Source organism: Battus philenor, unplaced genomic scaffold, assembly GCF_028537555.1.
Source record: "Battus philenor isolate CCGP_79_NKW_IND1 unplaced genomic scaffold, ilBatPhil1.0.hap1 SCAF_20, whole genome shotgun sequence".
Classification (NCBI taxonomy): Eukaryota; Metazoa; Arthropoda; class Insecta; order Lepidoptera; family Papilionidae; genus Battus; species Battus philenor.
The window spans coordinates 13,327,866-13,347,407 of record NW_027181683.1 but is presented as its reverse complement, the minus strand read 5'-3'; the positions used below and the strand labels follow the sequence as shown (position 1 = coordinate 13,347,407).

At 36.7% G+C, this 19,542-nt stretch overlaps 1 protein-coding gene across 1 annotated transcript in view; it reads left to right on the top strand.

Annotated features, from left to right (window-relative positions):
* The first annotated feature begins 6,558 nt into the window (after positions 1 to 6,558).
* The window catches only part of LOC137923056 (serine-rich adhesin for platelets-like), a 44,496-nt gene continuing 31,512 nt past the window's right edge, over positions 6,559 to 19,542 (top strand). Inside the window, exons 1-3 of the mRNA XM_068766178.1 lie at positions 6,559 to 6,599; positions 17,785 to 17,981; positions 19,032 to 19,349. Coding sequence (XP_068622279.1) covers positions 17,787 to 17,981; positions 19,032 to 19,349 — 513 coding nt within the window. The 5' untranslated portion in view covers positions 6,559 to 6,599; positions 17,785 to 17,786. The remainder of the gene's footprint in view (positions 6,600 to 17,784; positions 17,982 to 19,031; positions 19,350 to 19,542) is intronic.

The window sequence follows — 19,542 nt, the reverse complement described above, 5'->3', positions numbered from 1 at the left end:
GATCAATGTCAGATAAAACAAAAGGTCTTACATGAACATGTTTCCACTTTTACGTAAACTGAATAATCTTGTCCGTTTGCCGGATGTAGAGTTAAAATCATAATTTTGTTACAACATTAAACATAGCCTTCGATTTTAATGGAAAAGTTTGCAATCGTTGATGTATTATGACATGTATTTTTTGTTTAGACGGAAGGAGATGTTTTTGGAACTGAAAAAGATAACTTGTTCCCTAAAAGGTAGACAAGGTAATGTAGGATTACTACACAAAAAACCCTTTGGGTAGTGGTAGGTGGGCAGGTCCCCCACTAGGGGGACCGACGACATAGTGCAGGTGACGGGAAGTCGGTGGATACAGGATGCGCAGGAGCAGTCACAGTGGCGATCTTTAGAGTAGACCTATGCAGAGTGGGCGTGCATCGGCTGATAAGAAGAAGACGTCGTCCACCAGGATCTCTCCGTGTCTACTTACTATACTATAGGAGCAACATTACGTCATCATTATGCATCTAAAAGTGGAATACCACAGAAATATATTTGTTTATTTACGTCGGTATAAACACGGGCGAAGCTTGGATGAATATGCACACTTTTACTTCGGACTTCGTGTTGTTACTACCACAAAATCTAACGAACCTAGAAGGATTCCCACAGTACCATGGAAAGACCTCCCCGGCACTTGGCTTATTAAGATGTTTCATCTTAGTCCTAAATATAGAACCTTAATCGACAAAGGTTTCTTGTACTAACTGAAATAAAGTACTGTTGTATAAAGTAGCTGAAGAAGTCTGTCATCTGTCAACAAAACGATTATTCTGGCATCTATAAGAGGTCACGGGTTAGCGAGCAAATGATAAAATATGCAGGTTTAAGTGGCAGCTACATTATATTCTCCTCTGAGGGGTGAAGAATATATTAGGAGATTCTTCCCCACTAAGACCTCTTCGATTGTTGTCCTTAATTCTTTCGAGAGGTTCTGTTAAAAGTTCAAATGTAGAATAAATGAATTTTATTTTTATATTTTTAGTATTTTTAAAGCGAGCTTTTCTCTGATGGCGTATTAAGTATATTGCGCCTCTAAAACATTTTAAAAACATCGATCTTGTACTAAGCGGTGATGGACTGTTCAATATTCACGACCGCCTTGTACATTAGTCCTGTTAGGATAATAATTTAAATGTTCACTCTTTCAAATTTAAATGTGCCCGAAAAGGCGGAAATTTGACTCAGTCGGTTATTGTATATTATATTAAACATGAAATCAAAAGGCAAGACAAAATATCAAAAAAGATTTTTCTCACGTCTATCAAATATATATTAACGTCTGAAAAATCTTATGTAATCTATTTTAATAAGTTACGTATGACTATTATATGATAATCTTGTCTACGTGCATACTGATATTAATAAATATTTATATAACAAACACTTGATGTAAAGTGTTTTTATCTATTAAGTGCTAAACGACAGTGTGGTAAATTTAAGCGAATGTTTTGTGAGACTTATGTCAGGATATGGGTAGCTTCCACCAAAGCCGTTCATGCAGCTTCAGGATATCCTGTCTCTTCAGGCGTTTGGCATAATTTGCCTATGTAAGAATTTGAGAAGGTAACTGGTATTGATAGTTAACAAGCTGTCGTTGGTAAGACTGAACTAAAGCTCTGATATCTTGTTTGACTGTCGCCATATTTAAGTGTTTTTGGACTTCATAGTTTGTTATATACCAAGGAACATATAAAAGTATAGTTGAGGTTTTTTATATAATTCTCTAGGTTGCATAAAATTAATAAATTGACAATATATTCCTGAATTGTCATGTTATAAATTTATAAAATTTATTGAAGAAATCACGTAAAAATCCTAAGAACCCTTTAAATTGTAATAAAACTTGGCAATGAATTTATCTGCTGTGTTAATAATATTTATGATAATAGAATAAGACTGAAGAATCCTCAAGGAAAGCGAAGACGTGGCCGCCCAAAGCAAACCTGGCGACGATCACTGCAGAAGTGAAGGCAGTTGGAATGACGTGGAGCGAAGTAAAGCGCGAGGCTCAAGACCGCTCGGGATGGCGACACTGTGGACGCCCTCTGCTGCATCTTGAGGATATAGAAATAAATGATGAAAATAAGACCGAGTTTGCAATGAATTCCTCTCAGATGAAGGCGTGTTTAGAATACTCTTAGTTTTATTTAGTTTCTAAGAAACCTCTCAGCATTAAACATCACCGGCGAGTAGCGAATCTGTATTTTTTATAGTATTCATTTTGGGTAATTCGCTGCGGAACATCACGACATCCATGTACTTTTCTCTATAAGACTACAATAATACCCCGCTTTACGCGAGGGATACGTTCCAAAAAAAAATCGCGTTAACTGAAATTCGCGAATAACGAGGTTTATGATTAAACATAGTCAAAAATTATTACAAAAAAATACCAATCATTTTAATCAATCATTTTAATTATAGGAACACTATGTAAAACATACTCTTATTTTTTACTGAAAAATACATCTATTGTCTTTTGGGTAACGTTTTATTTACGTTCTTGTAAAATACGTTCATAACACCCAACACTGTTTTTAATTGTTTGACAGATGGTCAAGACACCATAGAGAAGTTGATGACTACATTATATTTATACGCACTCTTTCGCGTAATTCGAGGCATTTGAGCGCGAAATTAGCAATTCGCGTTATAGTGAAACCGCGTATAACGGGGTTGCGTAAAGCGAGGTATTACTGTACTAGTTTAGTTATTACGTTTAGTCTCAAAGCTCATAATCCGTACATCCATCAGTATATCGATCATGCAATGATCTGCCAGATTCCTTATTGCCCGAGAACTATAGCCCAGATCTCTTCATGGCCAGGGTGAAGGTATCTACTAAGTGCTTGTATCATATTTGATCACATCGTCGCTTACTATTAGACAAGTTATTGGTCAAACGCAGACAAGAGAGCATTACATAGCCATTATAATGAAGATCAGTTTTATTGTACACTAATAGTCCTTGTTAAAAATCCTGAATGTAATTTAAAAAAGTGAACAAATACGTACAGTCACGTGACAAAACGAGTGATAATTAGTTTCTATGAATCACGGCGTATCACCTAAAACGACAGCACTTATCGAAGCAATAAACCGAAATTATGTTTTTTACGATAAACCGCTGAAAGATTAAACTAATATATATATCTATGATTACTGATAATTCAGGATTTTAATGTGTTTTTTATTACGTCATATAAATAACTATGTAAAGATGCTTCCTGCAATGTTGAAACTGGTTGTCTCGAGTCTGATGGCATCATCATCTATCATCACGTCCTCTGCTGGACTGCCTTTCCCATAATTTTCAATAGTATAGTATAGTAGTAATCTGGCCTCGCCACTTGACCTAGCCAATCTTCTGGGCTATGTGGAGTAATTTCGCTCGTTTTGAATTATTCCTGATTCAATATCGTAGATAAATTTCGAACCTAGCTCTCTCCTTCTGCTTTATAAGAGTATTTTAGCTGTAGTTTTCTCACTAATTACTTAAAAATAAAATAGAACATAGGTAGCTTAGCGGTAGAGGACTGAAACTTACGACAATAGGTCACGGGTTTCATTCCTGGAATAAAAATCTTATAATTCACACTTTGTAAATGAATTATGAAGCATTGGCACTGCTCACAAATAAGTTATACAGAGGATAGGCAGCAGCATTGCGGTTAGGGAATCCCCCTCTCTACTTAGTTATCTTTGGGGAAAGCCTAAGCCAAGCCTAGTCTACGGGCTGAAACTTCGACAATGAAAATAAAAAATCATTCGACTGAATATATAGCTACAACGGTTCCAAAAGTCTGGGAGAAGTCAGCAACACACTCTGTCGGGTTTTGATCATTTTCAAATATCCTCAAAGTATTGTTCAAGTAATCAAACATTAATATATAAGATAAGTATGAAAATAAATTTTGATATGATTAGTATTCGATTAGAGAAATGAAATTTCAGATGAATTTGGATTTTGTTTTAATATGACATTAGAAATTCACTTGAATGTATGATAGATATTTTATTGATAGAGCATTCCGTGCAGCATTTCACTTGTATACGTGGTGTATTTAGGCCAGAAAGTTTACTTAAGACTTTTTCAGCTTTTGGACGCTCACTGCTTGCATCCCTTCCACCAAGGATTGCAACGATGACCAGTCTAGCGCCGCCCACGTTCAGCGACTTTCCGTGACAACAACTATGTCGTTGGTCCACCTAGTGTTGGATATATGCGTATATTGTATTCAAACTGTGTAGTTTATGTATATAAGTATGTAGTATTTGTAATATATATGTATAAGTACACTGATTTTTAATATTTATTTGCATCGTATTTAACCCCTTCTTGTTTTCAGTCGATATACGTCCATTGGAAGGCATAAGAGTTTCCCAAAGATTGCAATAATCAATCCTGACCGCATCCAAAGATTTAGAGCGACATTTACTACGACTTCGGTCTACCTAGTGGGGTTTACCGACCACGTATACCAGCTCGTAGTGTCACCACTCAAAAACCATCGGATGCAAGAGTGATGTGTTCCTCCTACTGCCACTTTAAATGAGCAATTCCTCGAGCCTGACATTGGTCTGTTGATCTCCTGATTTATGATTCGATCTCGCGGCAAAACCAACCGCTTTTACTGTTTTGTTACTACTCACTAAATGTTTATTTGTTCTATTTTATAAATAAATATCGTTCATTTCTTCCAACTCACAGACACAATTGGCTATATGATACTACTCAACTGCCTCTGCGATTTATTTATGAACATTGCAAATAAAGCATCACAGAAAATTGTATTTTTTCCTGATAAATACTTTCTACAAAGCATAGGAAAATTATAAGAAAGATGAATGAAATCTAGCAAACTTTATCTTAATGTAGGAGGGATATATCAGTTAATTTTTGTATATACAAATATTAGTTGTAGATGTAAAACCTTTTAAGTGGTCAATATGTAGCTCATTTATTGTTTATTAATATATACTTTCTGAAAAAAAATCAATTATTTTTGATACAATAAATAATATAATGATATTAAAGTAAGAAAATCCGTTTCAAAATTCGTGTTATTACGTACATATTAAAATGAATTATTATTTATTATCTGTCGCTGCAGATTTTATTCTGCCGGAAGTTATGCGCTTGTTTTATTTCAATAGAAAAAAAGATTGATATTTTAAGCTTTTAAACCTGATACCAATTATTGTATACAAAATAGAATTGTTATAAACATAGATAAAAACAATCATTATGTTCAAATAATTTTTTTAAAGTTTCTTTTTTAAACTTTGTACTACCAAAATCAATTGGCCTGTATCATTTTAACAGTAAAAATAAATTAATGTAATATTACATATTTAAGAGAGATCAGTTTATACAGGTTGATAAAAAATCAATTACCTGTGTTAATTATACTGGTAGAGCTATAAAAAGCTTTTATTATACCAAAAAAATCCATCTATAGGAGATTTCTATTAATAGATGCATCAATACCTGATAGGATGCCGGTAAACTAAATTCATTGCAAGCAAAAATTGCACTTATAATAAATACATTTAAAAAACTTTTAAGTTAAAAGGTTTTTTGATACCCATATTGTGGTGGTTGCGGAAAAATATGTACCTAGTCCGCCATATTGGAACGGCGTCCATCTTGAATTTTAAATTTGGACATAATCATCGTGTTTTACTAGTGTAGCCCTTTCATTTGATACCCATGTTGAGGGGGTTAAGGAAAAATATGTAATCCGCCATTTTGTATCGGCGGCCATCTTAGATTAATAATGTTATTTATAATTTTATTATATTGTATTGTCATCTAAATTAAATGTGTGTACCAAATTTCAGATCAATCTGACAACGGGAAGGTGCTTAAATTTCTATTTATAATGTTCACCCAAATATATAATCAAATTCCGTACGGGTCGAACTAAATAAAACCGTTTAAAAACGCAAGCCTTTATGACAAACACATTTATCACCTATCATAAATATTTAAGTGTCCGTCCAAATTGACAGGAACCATTCTGAAGTCATTTTTCAATTACAAAGCGATGACGAATGCTTAGATATACCGTACGTACGTAAAACGCATTCAAATATGTATGTTTGTATTACATCATGATGTTCATATCTAAATTTAACTTTAACTGATTATTAATGTGTTGTATATTTATGTATAGTCCAAAAATTTGCTAACTAATTTTTATGAGACTTAAAGTCGCTATGGTATTTGATATGGCAGACATATTTCATCGGAAATGAATGTAGGTGTCGCCAGGCGTTTAATAAAGCGATAAGAAGAATTTGAAAACAGATGTAAGTCTTTTAACACATGTAATTAGCAATTATATTTGATAACAATTGAAATAATCAACGGAACTTAGCTTTTATTGCGTATAAATGAGATATCAATTTACCACAGATTCAGTATTTTCGGCGCACTAATCAATTACTATCATATATTAATATAAAGTCTAGATAATTACATTTCATTCCTGAAACAACTGAGCGATAGACGCTACTGTTTTTTTTGCGAAAGAGAATTATGTGATTAGGTGAGTTGTGGTTTTTTATAATAATTTATCTGTATTTATTTCATTTTGACATTTGATTACATCATTTCGCGCCTTTTTGTGTTTTTTGTTCGTTATTTTCTTTTAATTTAACACCTTGTTAAACGTATTGCGCAAGAACTAGTTTTTTTATGCTGCTATTATTGATTTAATTATAAAAATATCCTGTTTTTTAGTGTGGCTTACTTTAAATTTATAATAAATTTTAAATTATTATAAACAAATAAGGCTGGAAAATTTTTGCATAACACAAGCACAGCATGTGAGTGCATCTGATCAAAGATTCATTGTTAGCGTTATCTTTATTTTTTAAGCCTCTAAATTAACCTACAGATAATAAATATATCGTGATTGATTTATTAATAAATACTTATTTAACATTGCTGCACGGTACAAGCATGTAGACAATTTCGAATTATTAAGTCTGCCCTTATTTATATATGTATTTTAAAAAATAATAGAAAAAGTACAATTTAAATGATATAACAATACATATAATATCTATAAAAGATTCTTGTATTTTTCCGTTGCATCAATCACGTGAGAACAGCGCTTATGATAAATATTAAATGCTATTACGTTAAAAGAAAAAGCCATCAAATCAATATTTTTAAGGAGATTCGTTGAGAATATTCGGGAAATTTCTATCGACAACAATGATTTGCCGCGAACAAATTTCAAGAAGTAACATTAACATCTTTTATATTTTATTTTTCACTAAACCTATGTATAGGTAACACATAAATAAACGTATATAAACGGTAATAAAACCGTAAATAAACGGTTCTAAACTTTTAGAACTGTGTAGCAACGTATTTGTCGATTTGACAGCGCTTATCAAAACTTTCTATACTGTGCAGACCTGGAGCCGTAAATTGGCGCTTTTCTTAATTGTCAGTAAAGAGTGAACTTTGACCCTTGCAATGGCGCTTGTGGTGTAATAGGGTGATTCTAAACTATCTATATAGGGCGGTTCTAGTGAAATAACTTAAGTTCAGACCATAATGTGGCGCTTTCTTAATTATTTTTTAGGTTTACAGTAAAGTGTGGAATTTGAACCTACAGATTTATTTACGGTTAAGAATTTTAGTCTAAATATCTTTGATGCTTACGTGTTCATCATGTATCATTTCTGCCGTAGGAATTTTACTGCTAGACATAGGCTTCCATAGATTAGCAATAGGACCGGTTAGAAGCGGTGTACGTTCAACAACCTTAACGAGGTCGTCTGCCCACCTTGTGACAGGACATATCGCGCTGCGTTTTGTCGGACCATGCTTTCTACTTCAAAACCTTAAGGCTTCAGCGGCATGTCTTCTGCGGGTTATTCAGGACTTAAAAAGTCACGTATGGTTTATGTGTACAGGGTGTTGCACAATATTTTGTGAGTCAAAATTCTATAATTACATGCGGATAATCACGTTGTCGAATAAAAATAGAGAGATTTGTAGAAGAAAGTCACCGATGTGGCTTGAAGATTTGCTTGTATGGAGTGGCAATGGCAGTTCGCTTGTGCAATTGTTGGGCATGGGATCCGAAACGTTTTCAAGTGGCGTTTACGAGTCGGTTGACTCGGCGTATTGCAGGCCCTCCACTTTGTGGACAAACAACATAGTTGACGTCACGGAAAATAGCTGAACGCGGGCGGCGCATGCGCGCTGAGGCACAGGCCTGGACTTCCCTTCAAGATCGCCACGATGACCGCAACCAGCGATTTACCGCTAACTTTATGACGTCAGTACACACGTGAATATGGATTATATTTTAAACGACAAATTTCTATTCAGCTTGTTGAATGTTACTATGCAAGTGTTCTGGTCATTTATAAACGCCCACTGCAAAGCTGGGTTTTCCCCCAAAGATATTTATGAGGGGATATATCATAATGGCTACGCCTGTGATGCGAGTTGGTGATTGCAGTTTGGTATTTTGGTACGCAGAGGATACTCCTGGCCAGCCTCTGTAAATTTTTTTGCAAGCAATTGCAATACCTCATAAGTAATGCAAAAAGTGTGAATTGAATAAGATTAAGAAAAGGACCAATATTTAGCCACTTCCGCACATGCAGCATTCCTCACTAACATAACTCCTGAAGATGTCCCGTGGAGGGGTGAAACACGTGTTGAGTAGTTTGGCGGTGGCGGTTGTGTGATTCGTATTGTTTGTCGCATACGCATTTATCAGCGGGCTGGCGGGCGGTGCACTTTGTTGCACGACTACCACTGCATGTGCGGAAGTAGCTAAATATTGGTCCTTTTCTTACTTAGGATGGACTTCCGCAAGGTAACGCCTGATTCCATTAAATATTGAATAAGATTGTATCCCGGGAATGGAACCCGTGATCTATGATCGCAAGACGCAGTCCTCTACCGGTGCAGAGGGCGTTAAACTTAAAACATTTATTTAGCTAGTGAAGGTTTTCGGTTCTTTGGGAAGCCCGGACTTTGGCCACTACGAAGACAGTTTCACCAGGTTAGAAGCACAGGACTTGATGCTTCGAGGGTACCTTGGCTTGAGCTGTCACTAGTCGATAATACCTGTTCATCATTGCGATTGCGACGGGTGCTAATACCTGGCTAACTTTACAACCACTTCGGCAATGTTAGCACCAGGAGAAGAACTCCTGCAACGCAACGAATGATTGGAGGTTGGCGACTCCTTTTTACACGGGCCAATGCATTGCAATGAGGCCGGTTGGTTTTCGAACGACTGCGTTAAGAGAAGAGCTTTTAACAAATCTGACAGATTTTTCTTTCATAAATTTCACGAACGTTCTTGAAACAATAGTAGAATAATGTCGTACTTAGGCTGTTTCATCTTTTAATCAATTGATTAATCTATTACAATAATTACCTTTGATTCATAAGATGTAGAATAAACATAATTAGATAAATAGTTAATAATCGTAGTGGTCCAAAATTATTATTGAAAAAAGTATAATATTGTATCCAAGAAAACTATGCTGATGTTAATGCGTGGAGTTAAATGTTGTTGGTAACTCTAGAAGCTAATTATTTTCGCGGACTCTTTGTAAAACAATGTTTGTGAAGAGCAACTGTTGAATTTGTTGCTGGCTCATCAACAGAACTGCCTTCCGATCCGGTGCTAGCTTCCTGTCGGGACAACAATGCCGATATTTTATGTAGATTGATGATTCGAAAGTGCCTGTTGGAATTAAGAGTATTTCAATTTTGATAGAGATATATAACTCGCAAATATTTAAATAATTATTACGTAAACGTTTTTGGTGGTCTAATATCGGAAAGGAACTGGAAACCCTTTAACTTGATGCAGAGACAACCCAGGATAGAGTGGCCTGGCGCAAATTGATAAAGATACCTCAAATAAAGGGAAAAGGGAAGGAAGAAGAAGAAGAAGATTACGTAAACGTTTTGTGAATGAATCAAGAATTTTATTTTTAATATAAAATCATTTATTCATGAGAGATGCGCTAGGAGTGTAGTTGCTATCGTCAAACAAAATAAACTCCGTAGTTTGTTAAATACGGAATCTCTTTACACTTAAGACTAGTTCACAGAGATGTTAAAAAACGACATTGGTGAAACTGTCACTTTTGACAGCTGTCAAATAAGTAATAAGCAAGAAAAGGACTAATAATAACAGCTACTTCCGCCATGCAGCAGTAGTCGTGCAATAAAGTGCACCACCCGCCAGCTCGCTGAAAAATGCGCATGCGGTTAACAATGCGAATTACACGACTACCACCCTTAAATCACTCAACACGTGTTTCACCCCCTCCACGGGGCATCCTCAGGAGTAACGTTACACCGATTAGTGCCAAACACCGAATGATTAGTTTGGTTAGTTTTCTTACTTAGTATAGATTTCCGCAAAGTAACGTAAAGTAAAATTAAATTTAACGATATTTATGGATATATATAAAGATTTAATAATAATAAGATGTGAAATTTAGAAAAAGACTTTGAATAACTTTGTTTCACGACTACCACTGCATATGCGGTAGTAGCTAAATATTAGTCCTTTTCTTACTTTGAATAAATATAAGAATTTTAAATAAATAGGCAACCGCTTGATGCGGAGGATGGATGAAGACTGACTCAGCGGGGTGGGGGTTACGGGACGCTAGGAAACACAAGAGTGGTGGCTAGATGTAACAGGTCGCATCTGTCCTTGCCGCTGGGGTACTATTATTCACAATTCCTATTTGTTGGCAGCAGGGATCCGAATCGACAATCCCACCATATACAACACGTTATTACCATACCCCGTCTTTGCCATGGATTGTGAAACCTAGCCATGCTTTAGGTACGAGCATCATCGATCTCATAAAAATGGTTTCGATTCATTAAATTTAAATAAAGAATTACTTATGAGCTTTGTTCAAATTTAATTACGTCATAACTACTGACATGGTCTCCTTTTTTTTTAAAAAAAGAATTGCGTTCATTTTTCTGTAACTGCGTGACCAGAACGAGGTGTATTTTTGAAATCAAAAATCCGGAATTGCAAACGCCTTAACCAACTTTGAGAATGAACAGTAGCGCCCTCTGCGTACCATTATACCACACTGCGATCGTTGTCATATGTCATGCCTGCCAAATGTGGCGATTATGATACGAGAGGCCCATGTCTTTAGCAGTGGTGGCCAATGGTAAGGACTGTGGTCAATAGTAGGTCCCGCATTCCCTGGACCTAGTCTTTTTCAATTCAGACTTGAGCATTAATTATACAGGATTGCCACTGCTCACAAACAGGTTTCCAAATGATGGGCAGCTCCGTACTCTGCGTTCCATAATACCACACTGTGATCGCTTATCCTACCTGGCGCGGCAATTATGATATATATCCCCAAAAATATATCGGGAACGTATGCCTTGCAGTGTGCGTCTAATGGCTGAAAACACTGCGAAATCCACTTTAAGTTATTCTTTCTGATACCGCTTAAAGTCTACAAAAGTTGCACATTTGTGCCCCGGCTTGCATTGCGTTTTTCCTTTTGTTTCACATTACGTCATTACATTTACATAAAGATAAACATATGAATAGAACAGAATTTCGGTTTCCTTTTTTAAATGTAACATTTTGAATGTTATTTAAATCATCAAAGTTTTCTTCTGACATAATATTCATAAGAGGAATGTCAGTTTTTAAGTTAAAAATTGTGGTGTTCTTAGCCGGTTATTCATAGCAGAATTGCTTTCTGAGCCGGCGGTAGCTTCCTGTAGGGACAACACTGCCGAGAATTTATGTTGAATGACGATTCGAAAGTCTCTGCAATACCCTATTGGAATAAAAAATATTTTGAATTTGATTTTGGAACAATGTTTGTTTAATGGTCGTTAAGAAAGGCAGCTTCTTGTTTGGTAGTACGACCTCGGCGTGCGTACCGTGAACTTTTACTTTTAACTGATCAATGAATGAAATACGACGAAGAAGAAGATCAGTATAGTTTATTTTTGTAAAACATTAATACACACTTGTCCTTTACATCGTCGTCCTGTGATTTAATAAACAAATACAAGATAAATAGAGATGCAAATCTATGATGAGGCCATGCTCACGGGTTCCTGCACTAGAACATTTTGTTTGTACCGAAGCGTTGTCCTGTTGGCGAAGCGCAAGACGCCATGTTGCGATACTGCGCCGTATCAACCTCTAATCACGCGTACTTGAATCGAGTAATGTAACAAGTGTGTAAACCGTCTTATCGTTCGATTAGCGCTGCGCCTAACATTGATTACTTTACTACGATATACATTGGATAATTTTGATTTATTTCGCCTATGATTGTATCTCTATTATGTACAGGGCGATATATTTTCGGAACTAGCTCAATAGAGTCTTGAACTTCGGGTTAGAGACACTTTTGAACCATAGCAACATATTAATTTAACTATTTCTTCATTATCATCTCAGCTGTCAAGAATTTCACTGACTTAGCTCTTCCCTATAGATTTCAGTGTCTTTCAAACACTTAACAAGATTGTCTGTTAACCTTATGGGTGAACGTTCTGCTTTACGTATCGGTCTTTGGTCTCCGATATTGAATTTTAAGACCCTAGCAGTCACCTGGTCTATGCTGTGTGTCCCCGGATCTCCTCATTACTGAAATGAATGAATGAATATACACTATTCAAATTAAAGAGTGCGCCGATCAAAATCTTTTAAGTTTTGCAATAAATTTCTAAATCCATGTCATCATTTCGTTGAATTAGTTGCTGTCTCTAATATATATATCTCTTCGTCAATTGTCGATTATTCTTTGTTTATAAACTTATTCAACCTCAGGTTACGTTTTATAGTGTTCTACTATTGATTTACTAATGTAAAATGAGCGCCATCTATCGGCGCTGTTAGAACATATAGAGTTCCGACATACACACATACGTATATATATAGAATATTCTGGTATTTTTTTGGTCACGCTTTATGTGAAAGTTGGTTTGTTTGCCAGCTTTTTGTTATCGTAACCTCAGATTCCTTTGAGCGGTGACGCGAGCGATAAAAGATAACGTGTGTACTTACAATTATTTTCTCTGTTACAAGACTCGATAAGATCGTATCGTTGAAATCTACATTTGTTACGTGATTAGATCGCGGATCTTGGCTATGACTACAGATTACCTAGACAAATAACTCTATGATTGGAAACGTGTAAGGTTCTGGAAAACACGTCACGGACTGGCAAGGAAGGTCTATGTCCAGTACTGGTATTCCATTACAGAAATTATGAAGAATCTGGTAATAAGACATGTGATGTTACAACCAGAGCTGAGATGCCCAAGCAAGACCCTGGTTAAGTTATGTAAACGAGTCTAAGTGAAATCAAAGATCAAATTTGCAAATACTAATAAAGCAACTATGTATATGCAGACGAAAAAACAGAACCGATTGATCACCTTCAGAATGTTGTAAATTTAAAAGTTCATCGAACGAAAACTTTCTTTTTTATCGTATTTGAATCTGTTATGAATTGTAAGCGTGTAATAAGTTGTATGTTGGCGACTGTCAGTTATCTAGTTCCAGGATACTATTTCTCTAAAATCTGTTTTGTTTTTCAAGACTATCTATTGTCAACTGATTTTTTAGCTTTGAATACATATTTAAGTGATGTAGCATGTTTCTCTTAAGACCTAATTAAACAAATAAAGTAAATAGAGTATTATTTGGTATTGGCCGCAATGAAAGAGAATTATAAAAAGAGAAATAAAACATGAAATAGTGGTATGAATAGGAATTTGAAATTGTTACTAACTGTGATAACGAAGAATGTGGCGAAAGAAGAATGTGATGAATGAAAGAAAATGTAGTAACAGAAATTGTGAAGAACAAGAGAAGATAACGCAAATAAAAAATCATTGTAAAATTTATCTCCCTCTCTAGTAAAACAAATTTCACTAATAATGAGCATGATTATTGAACATTTGTAAGTAAATGTATAATTATATGAAGTCAAAGTACATTCTATGTAATCATGTATTCAAAGCAAGATGTCCGAAGGTTTACGGGAAGAATTTTTTCCAATGTCACGTTGGCATCGTCTAATAACATGTTTTGGCGTTTAATGAATATTGGCAACGTTCATACGTGCGCTTATCAAATGATCAATCACTTAATTTTCAGTGAGACAGTGGATTATAAAATCAATTCAATTAAAACAAAAGATAAAAATCGAATATTGTGTAGAGAAAGAGAATTGTTACGAAATAAGTGTCACAAGGATGCTATATTGGCAAATGTATTGTGAGATAGCCTTAAGAATTGCCCGATTGAAATGGCATTCAATGGTGGAGCCGGTAGACCCAGCATGGGTAGGCACCCCCCCCCACCTAATGGTGGACCAACGACATAGTTATGGTCGCAGGAAGGCGCTGGATGTTGGCAGCAGAGGACCTGCCATTGTTGCAATCTTTGGAGGAGGTCTATGCTCTGCAGTGGGCGTCCATCGGCTGAAAAGAAGAAGAAGGAGTCGTCCACCATGATCTCTTACTTGCCTAATTACTCTATCATGGCATATCTTCCAAGAAACTAAACCTCGTTGTCGGATGCAGACATTGCAGCGGGCGACTATCGGTTGACATGGTGATTTTGTTTTTGGTTTCTCTTTTTGGGTCTTCTCGTTCTTTGCCCGTCTTGAATCATGTTCGCTCACTCTTCTTCATATATCCTATTCTTATTTTATCCGTCACAATTTCTTTCATTTCTATTCATTTCTTTACCTTTTACACCACGCCTCCTTTCACCATTTTCCCTGGACTGCTTCTTTACAATTTACCAATTTATTTCTTTTTTATTTGACATTTTGTTTCATTCTAATGACAGGATGATTGTTCTGATTACATAGAATAGAACACTTTTTCACTTAGTAGGTGAAAAAGTCCTGTAACGAGTCCTGGAACGGCCTGGTTAGCAATGGTTAAGCTAAGTGGAACATGCAGGACCGGCTTAAGGCATAGGGGTAGCTTGAAGTAGCAGAGCTAAGCCCATTTCTTCTGGCTTTTGCAGCGGTTAAGGTTTCCAGAGTAAACCGAAACGACTGTAAATGGTATATTTTGTCTGTCCATTGCTTTTAGCGCGATGAGTAGACGATAGCGAGGCGTGTCGTGACGCAGTAAGTCAAAGCCGATTACGGCATTTATCATTTAATATGTTTATTGCTTTCCACGGAGGTGGCAGCGGTCGCTCACCATTAAATCCGACGACCTCTTTATATATAACTCGACTTATTACCGAGCTGAAACTATGGAATTATTTTAGTTGAGCATTGGAAGATCTTTTGCAATTCCTTGAATGTAATTTCACAAGAACAAATACGTAAGACGTGGTCGAAGTTAAAACGCGACGCTGACATTTGACCGGGATGGCGACGAGTTGTGGATACACTCTGCCTCAACAGGGGAACATAGGAACTTAGCCAAATTGGATTTTGTCTCAAAGGGCTCCATTCTACAACCAAAAAAAAAACACGCTCATTTTGCGCCTGATACCTTGGAGGGTACCTGAGATTTTTATTCACGCATTCCATAGGATTTGATTGGAATCGTTTCCATTAATTGACAACGGATTGCCGTTGTTTTTATTCAAGTAACATTTATTTGAATTAAATGATTGTAGCGTATCTTTATATTTCAACCCTCTACTACACACTGCACTCTACTCCCTAGCAGAAAGTCGCGTAGTCAAAAGCTTACGTAAGTTAGCTCATCAGGAGCTGCATGTCAGGTCACTATATCACATGGAACATTCCTAGTGTCCTTCACAGTGATCGGGGAATTACCTTTATTTAAGGCCGCGTGCAGGGATTCCCCGAGACGTATGACGAATGAGTTTACAATTCATGATGACATAAGATTTTGAAAGCTTCACGAATCAGTGAAATAATTACCGTATCAGTTCGTGTTTTGTTCCTAAGGGAGACTTTGAGATGAAACCCTCATTTTATACCCTTTTTTTTCTACTGGGCGGCTTCAGAAACTACTGCAATCTCTGTGACAGGAGCAAGATGCAACCAGGATGCTTTTCATTTTTTCTTTTAAACATCGCTATCATTTGATTGTCAAGATAAGATTATCTTTTGTAGTATCTTTAATAGTAGACCTAATTGGTAGTGTAACAATTGCCAATCCGTCATGGAGAGCTTTATGTTCGGAATTTGTTAACAAGATCGGATCAGGTACGTGGAGATCAGTTCACAAGCGAAAGTAACCGGAATAGCTCAGAAGATTAGCAAATTGTAGCGGCAGTGGACAGACACATTGTTCGTAGAACTAATAGCCACTGAAGCCGTAAGATTTTTGAGTGGTGAACACGGATAAGCAGGCGCAACGTTGAACGTCCACCCTCAACGTGGACAGTCGACCTTGTTAAGGTTATTGGAAGATGTTGTGGTCCTATTGGAAATATATAGGTGAAGTCTCCGGTAGTGGGAAACTTATGGCTAAAATGATGATGCCAGAGGAAAGAAGAAGCAGTGACACAGTGAAGTGACTCACTGCTGCGAATAGACGAACGCAAGAGGCTCGCGTCAATGTACTCTTCGAGTCAGAGTCAATGATTCAGTGTGAACCAGCGCAGTTCAGCAGCATCCTGGGCTATTATCAAAATAAGTCGATAAAGATAAACGAAATCATAACATTTCTTCGGTTCCGGATCTTTCATTCATTCGTATCAGTCAATAGATGCACACTGCGAAGCATACGCCTCCTTCAAAGATCTCTTCGATGACCGCTCTTGCGCTACCCGTATCCAGACCACATTATTAACCCTTTCGTTACCTGCGCCGGAGTTAGACGGCATCCACCTTGTAATGTGGGCTTATGTTTAGATCCGTGTTTTAAGATTTATCACAGCCAAATAAATTATTAACAATTATCCTAGCTTATATTTTTAATTAATATACCAATAAAGTCTTTAAATATGTAACACAAATGAGAAAATTCGAACATCAGCTTACCGCCATGCAATGTGCACACTTCGCGGCGCACATGCCCGGTTCAGTAGCGTCAATTCGGCGGAACGTACTGCCGTAAGGAAAGGGTTAACAATGTCGTTGGTCTACCAAGAGGGAGGCCCATCCTTAATCCCGGACATTAAACTCATAGTTATGGCTCCTTAGTAAAGAATATGAAATGAAATACCAGTCATAAGGTAAAGTGTATGCTTGTGTGTGTGTCTGTTGCTAGTGTGTGACATTTATCTTTAAATTCGTACGTCAACGGCCGTTAAGCCGATGATCGCTCATAATCTAGTGTTCTCTTAGAATTCCCGAAAATTTATTTATCGCAAAGGTATTAACGGACTAATTATATATATATAGTTTCCAGGAAATTGCCACGCTACTGACTTCGCAACTTTAGATAGCGTGATATTGACTAGTTAACATATCTAGGCTCCCGCTTATCGTGCTGGGTTACCTAATGTTTTCGTCTACCTGCGAGGTAGATAGATGACCTTGTTTATGATCGTTTGATGCTCAACGCAAGTCGCTATCTGTCAACCTAAAATATATGAGGAAGGTTTATGACCTACTTCCTACGGCGAAAACGGATCATGGGCATTAATGTAAAATGAAATTTAAAAAATATAGGACTATCCACCCTTTTCTTTCAACGTTGTTGATGCAGCTATTTGTAATATTCTTTTGTCGTGCATATATAAATATCTTGAAATAATTTCCAATACGCAGATATGTTAAGAGTGCTTCTACCACTATTTATCGTGACGTGTTCAGCGCAATTGCTCCCGAACGGTTGCCCGTCGGACTTCAATATACATCTGTTGCTACCACACGAGACTGACTGCTCCAAGTTCTACCAATGCAGCAATGGACAGAAAATACTCATGCAGTGCGCGCCCGGGACCTTGTTTGATAATGAAATCCAGGTCTGTATTGAGATGGATATATTACAATTTTAAAAATTCCATTCAACACAAATACTTATCTAATTACATTAAGATTAAATCTATACTGCGTCCTCTTTATATAGGTATTTGAGTATAGTGCTAATATAATTCTTTATTTAATGGAATCAGGCGTTACCTTGCGGAAGTCCATCCTAAGTAAGTAAAGGACCAATATTTAGCCACTTCCGCACATGTAGTGGTAGCCGATTAGTGCCAAACACAGAGTCCCTCTGAGTGACTCTTTGTATGGCACTAATCGGTGTAACATAACTCCTGAAGATGCCCCGTGGAGGGGTGAAACACGTGTTGAGTGATTTGATGGTGGCGGTTGTGTGATTAGCGTTGTTTGTCGCATACGCATTCATCAGCGGGCTGGCGAGCGGTGCACTTTGTTGCACGACTACCACTGCATGTGCGGAAGTGGCTAAATATTGATCCTTTACTTACTAATATAATATTTAGCTTTGCAAATGTATATCACCATTTGTTTAATCTGTTCATGGTATGTTTACTAATAATGACATTTTGTTGAAATACCTTCAAATGAATGGCAAGTTAAATTGGCCTCGGCAAGCGCAGCATAGGTTCTGGTGTGACTTGTTAAAGTCGCCAATAGACACTGGATGCAGGTTGCTTCTAACCGGTCCTATTGGAAATCCATGAAGGAGGCCCTAGTTAAATAATAGATCACCTACTGCTGAATTGATGATGACCTAGAAAAAACTGGTTAATTGTGGAATAAATTTTAGCCTTGTGAAAGAAAAAAAGAGTGAAAAAGTAGGAAATTAAAAACGAATACCGAAATGTATAAGATACTGTAAAGGATTCTTAAAGTAAAAATGTAGCTGGAGAATCATTGCTCAAAGCGGGATCTTCAGAGATCAGAACACGTCATGATTCTTCGTAGCTTCATTTTATGTTGAACATCATTAAAAGGGGCTCGATTCGATTCTAAGTTCAAATTGGACTCTGTAAATTATCCAAAAGTGAAGAATAATATAAATAAATAAAACCATCTTGATATTTTAGGTGTGTAACTGGCCGCATGCGGTGAATTGCGACAGAGGTACCCAAACAACGGTGCCGGACGTTCCACCGACAGATCCCATCATTGATACAACATCGAAGCCAACCACTGATGGCGCTGTACCAACGCCTGTTACCCAAGACACTGGCGAACCACCGACTTCAACTGCGAGACCAGAGACTGACGAATGTCCAACAGACCCGGAGCAGTCCCTCCTGTTGCCGCACGAAACGGACTGCTCCAAGTTCTACATGTGCTCTAACGGAAAAAAGATTGCGATGAATTGCCCTTCGGGTACGCTTTTTGATTTTAATTTACAGGTAATTAAATATATTAGTTTCACAATCCCCATACGAGTGTATAGAGAAATATTATAATAACATAGGATATTTCTTATATTCAAATTTCCGAGCAATATTACAAAAGCATTCTATTAATATTTACTTAGTGGAGCGTATGTGTTTTTAAAATATATTAATTGAAAAATTTGTATATACGTTTCTTAATATTTTC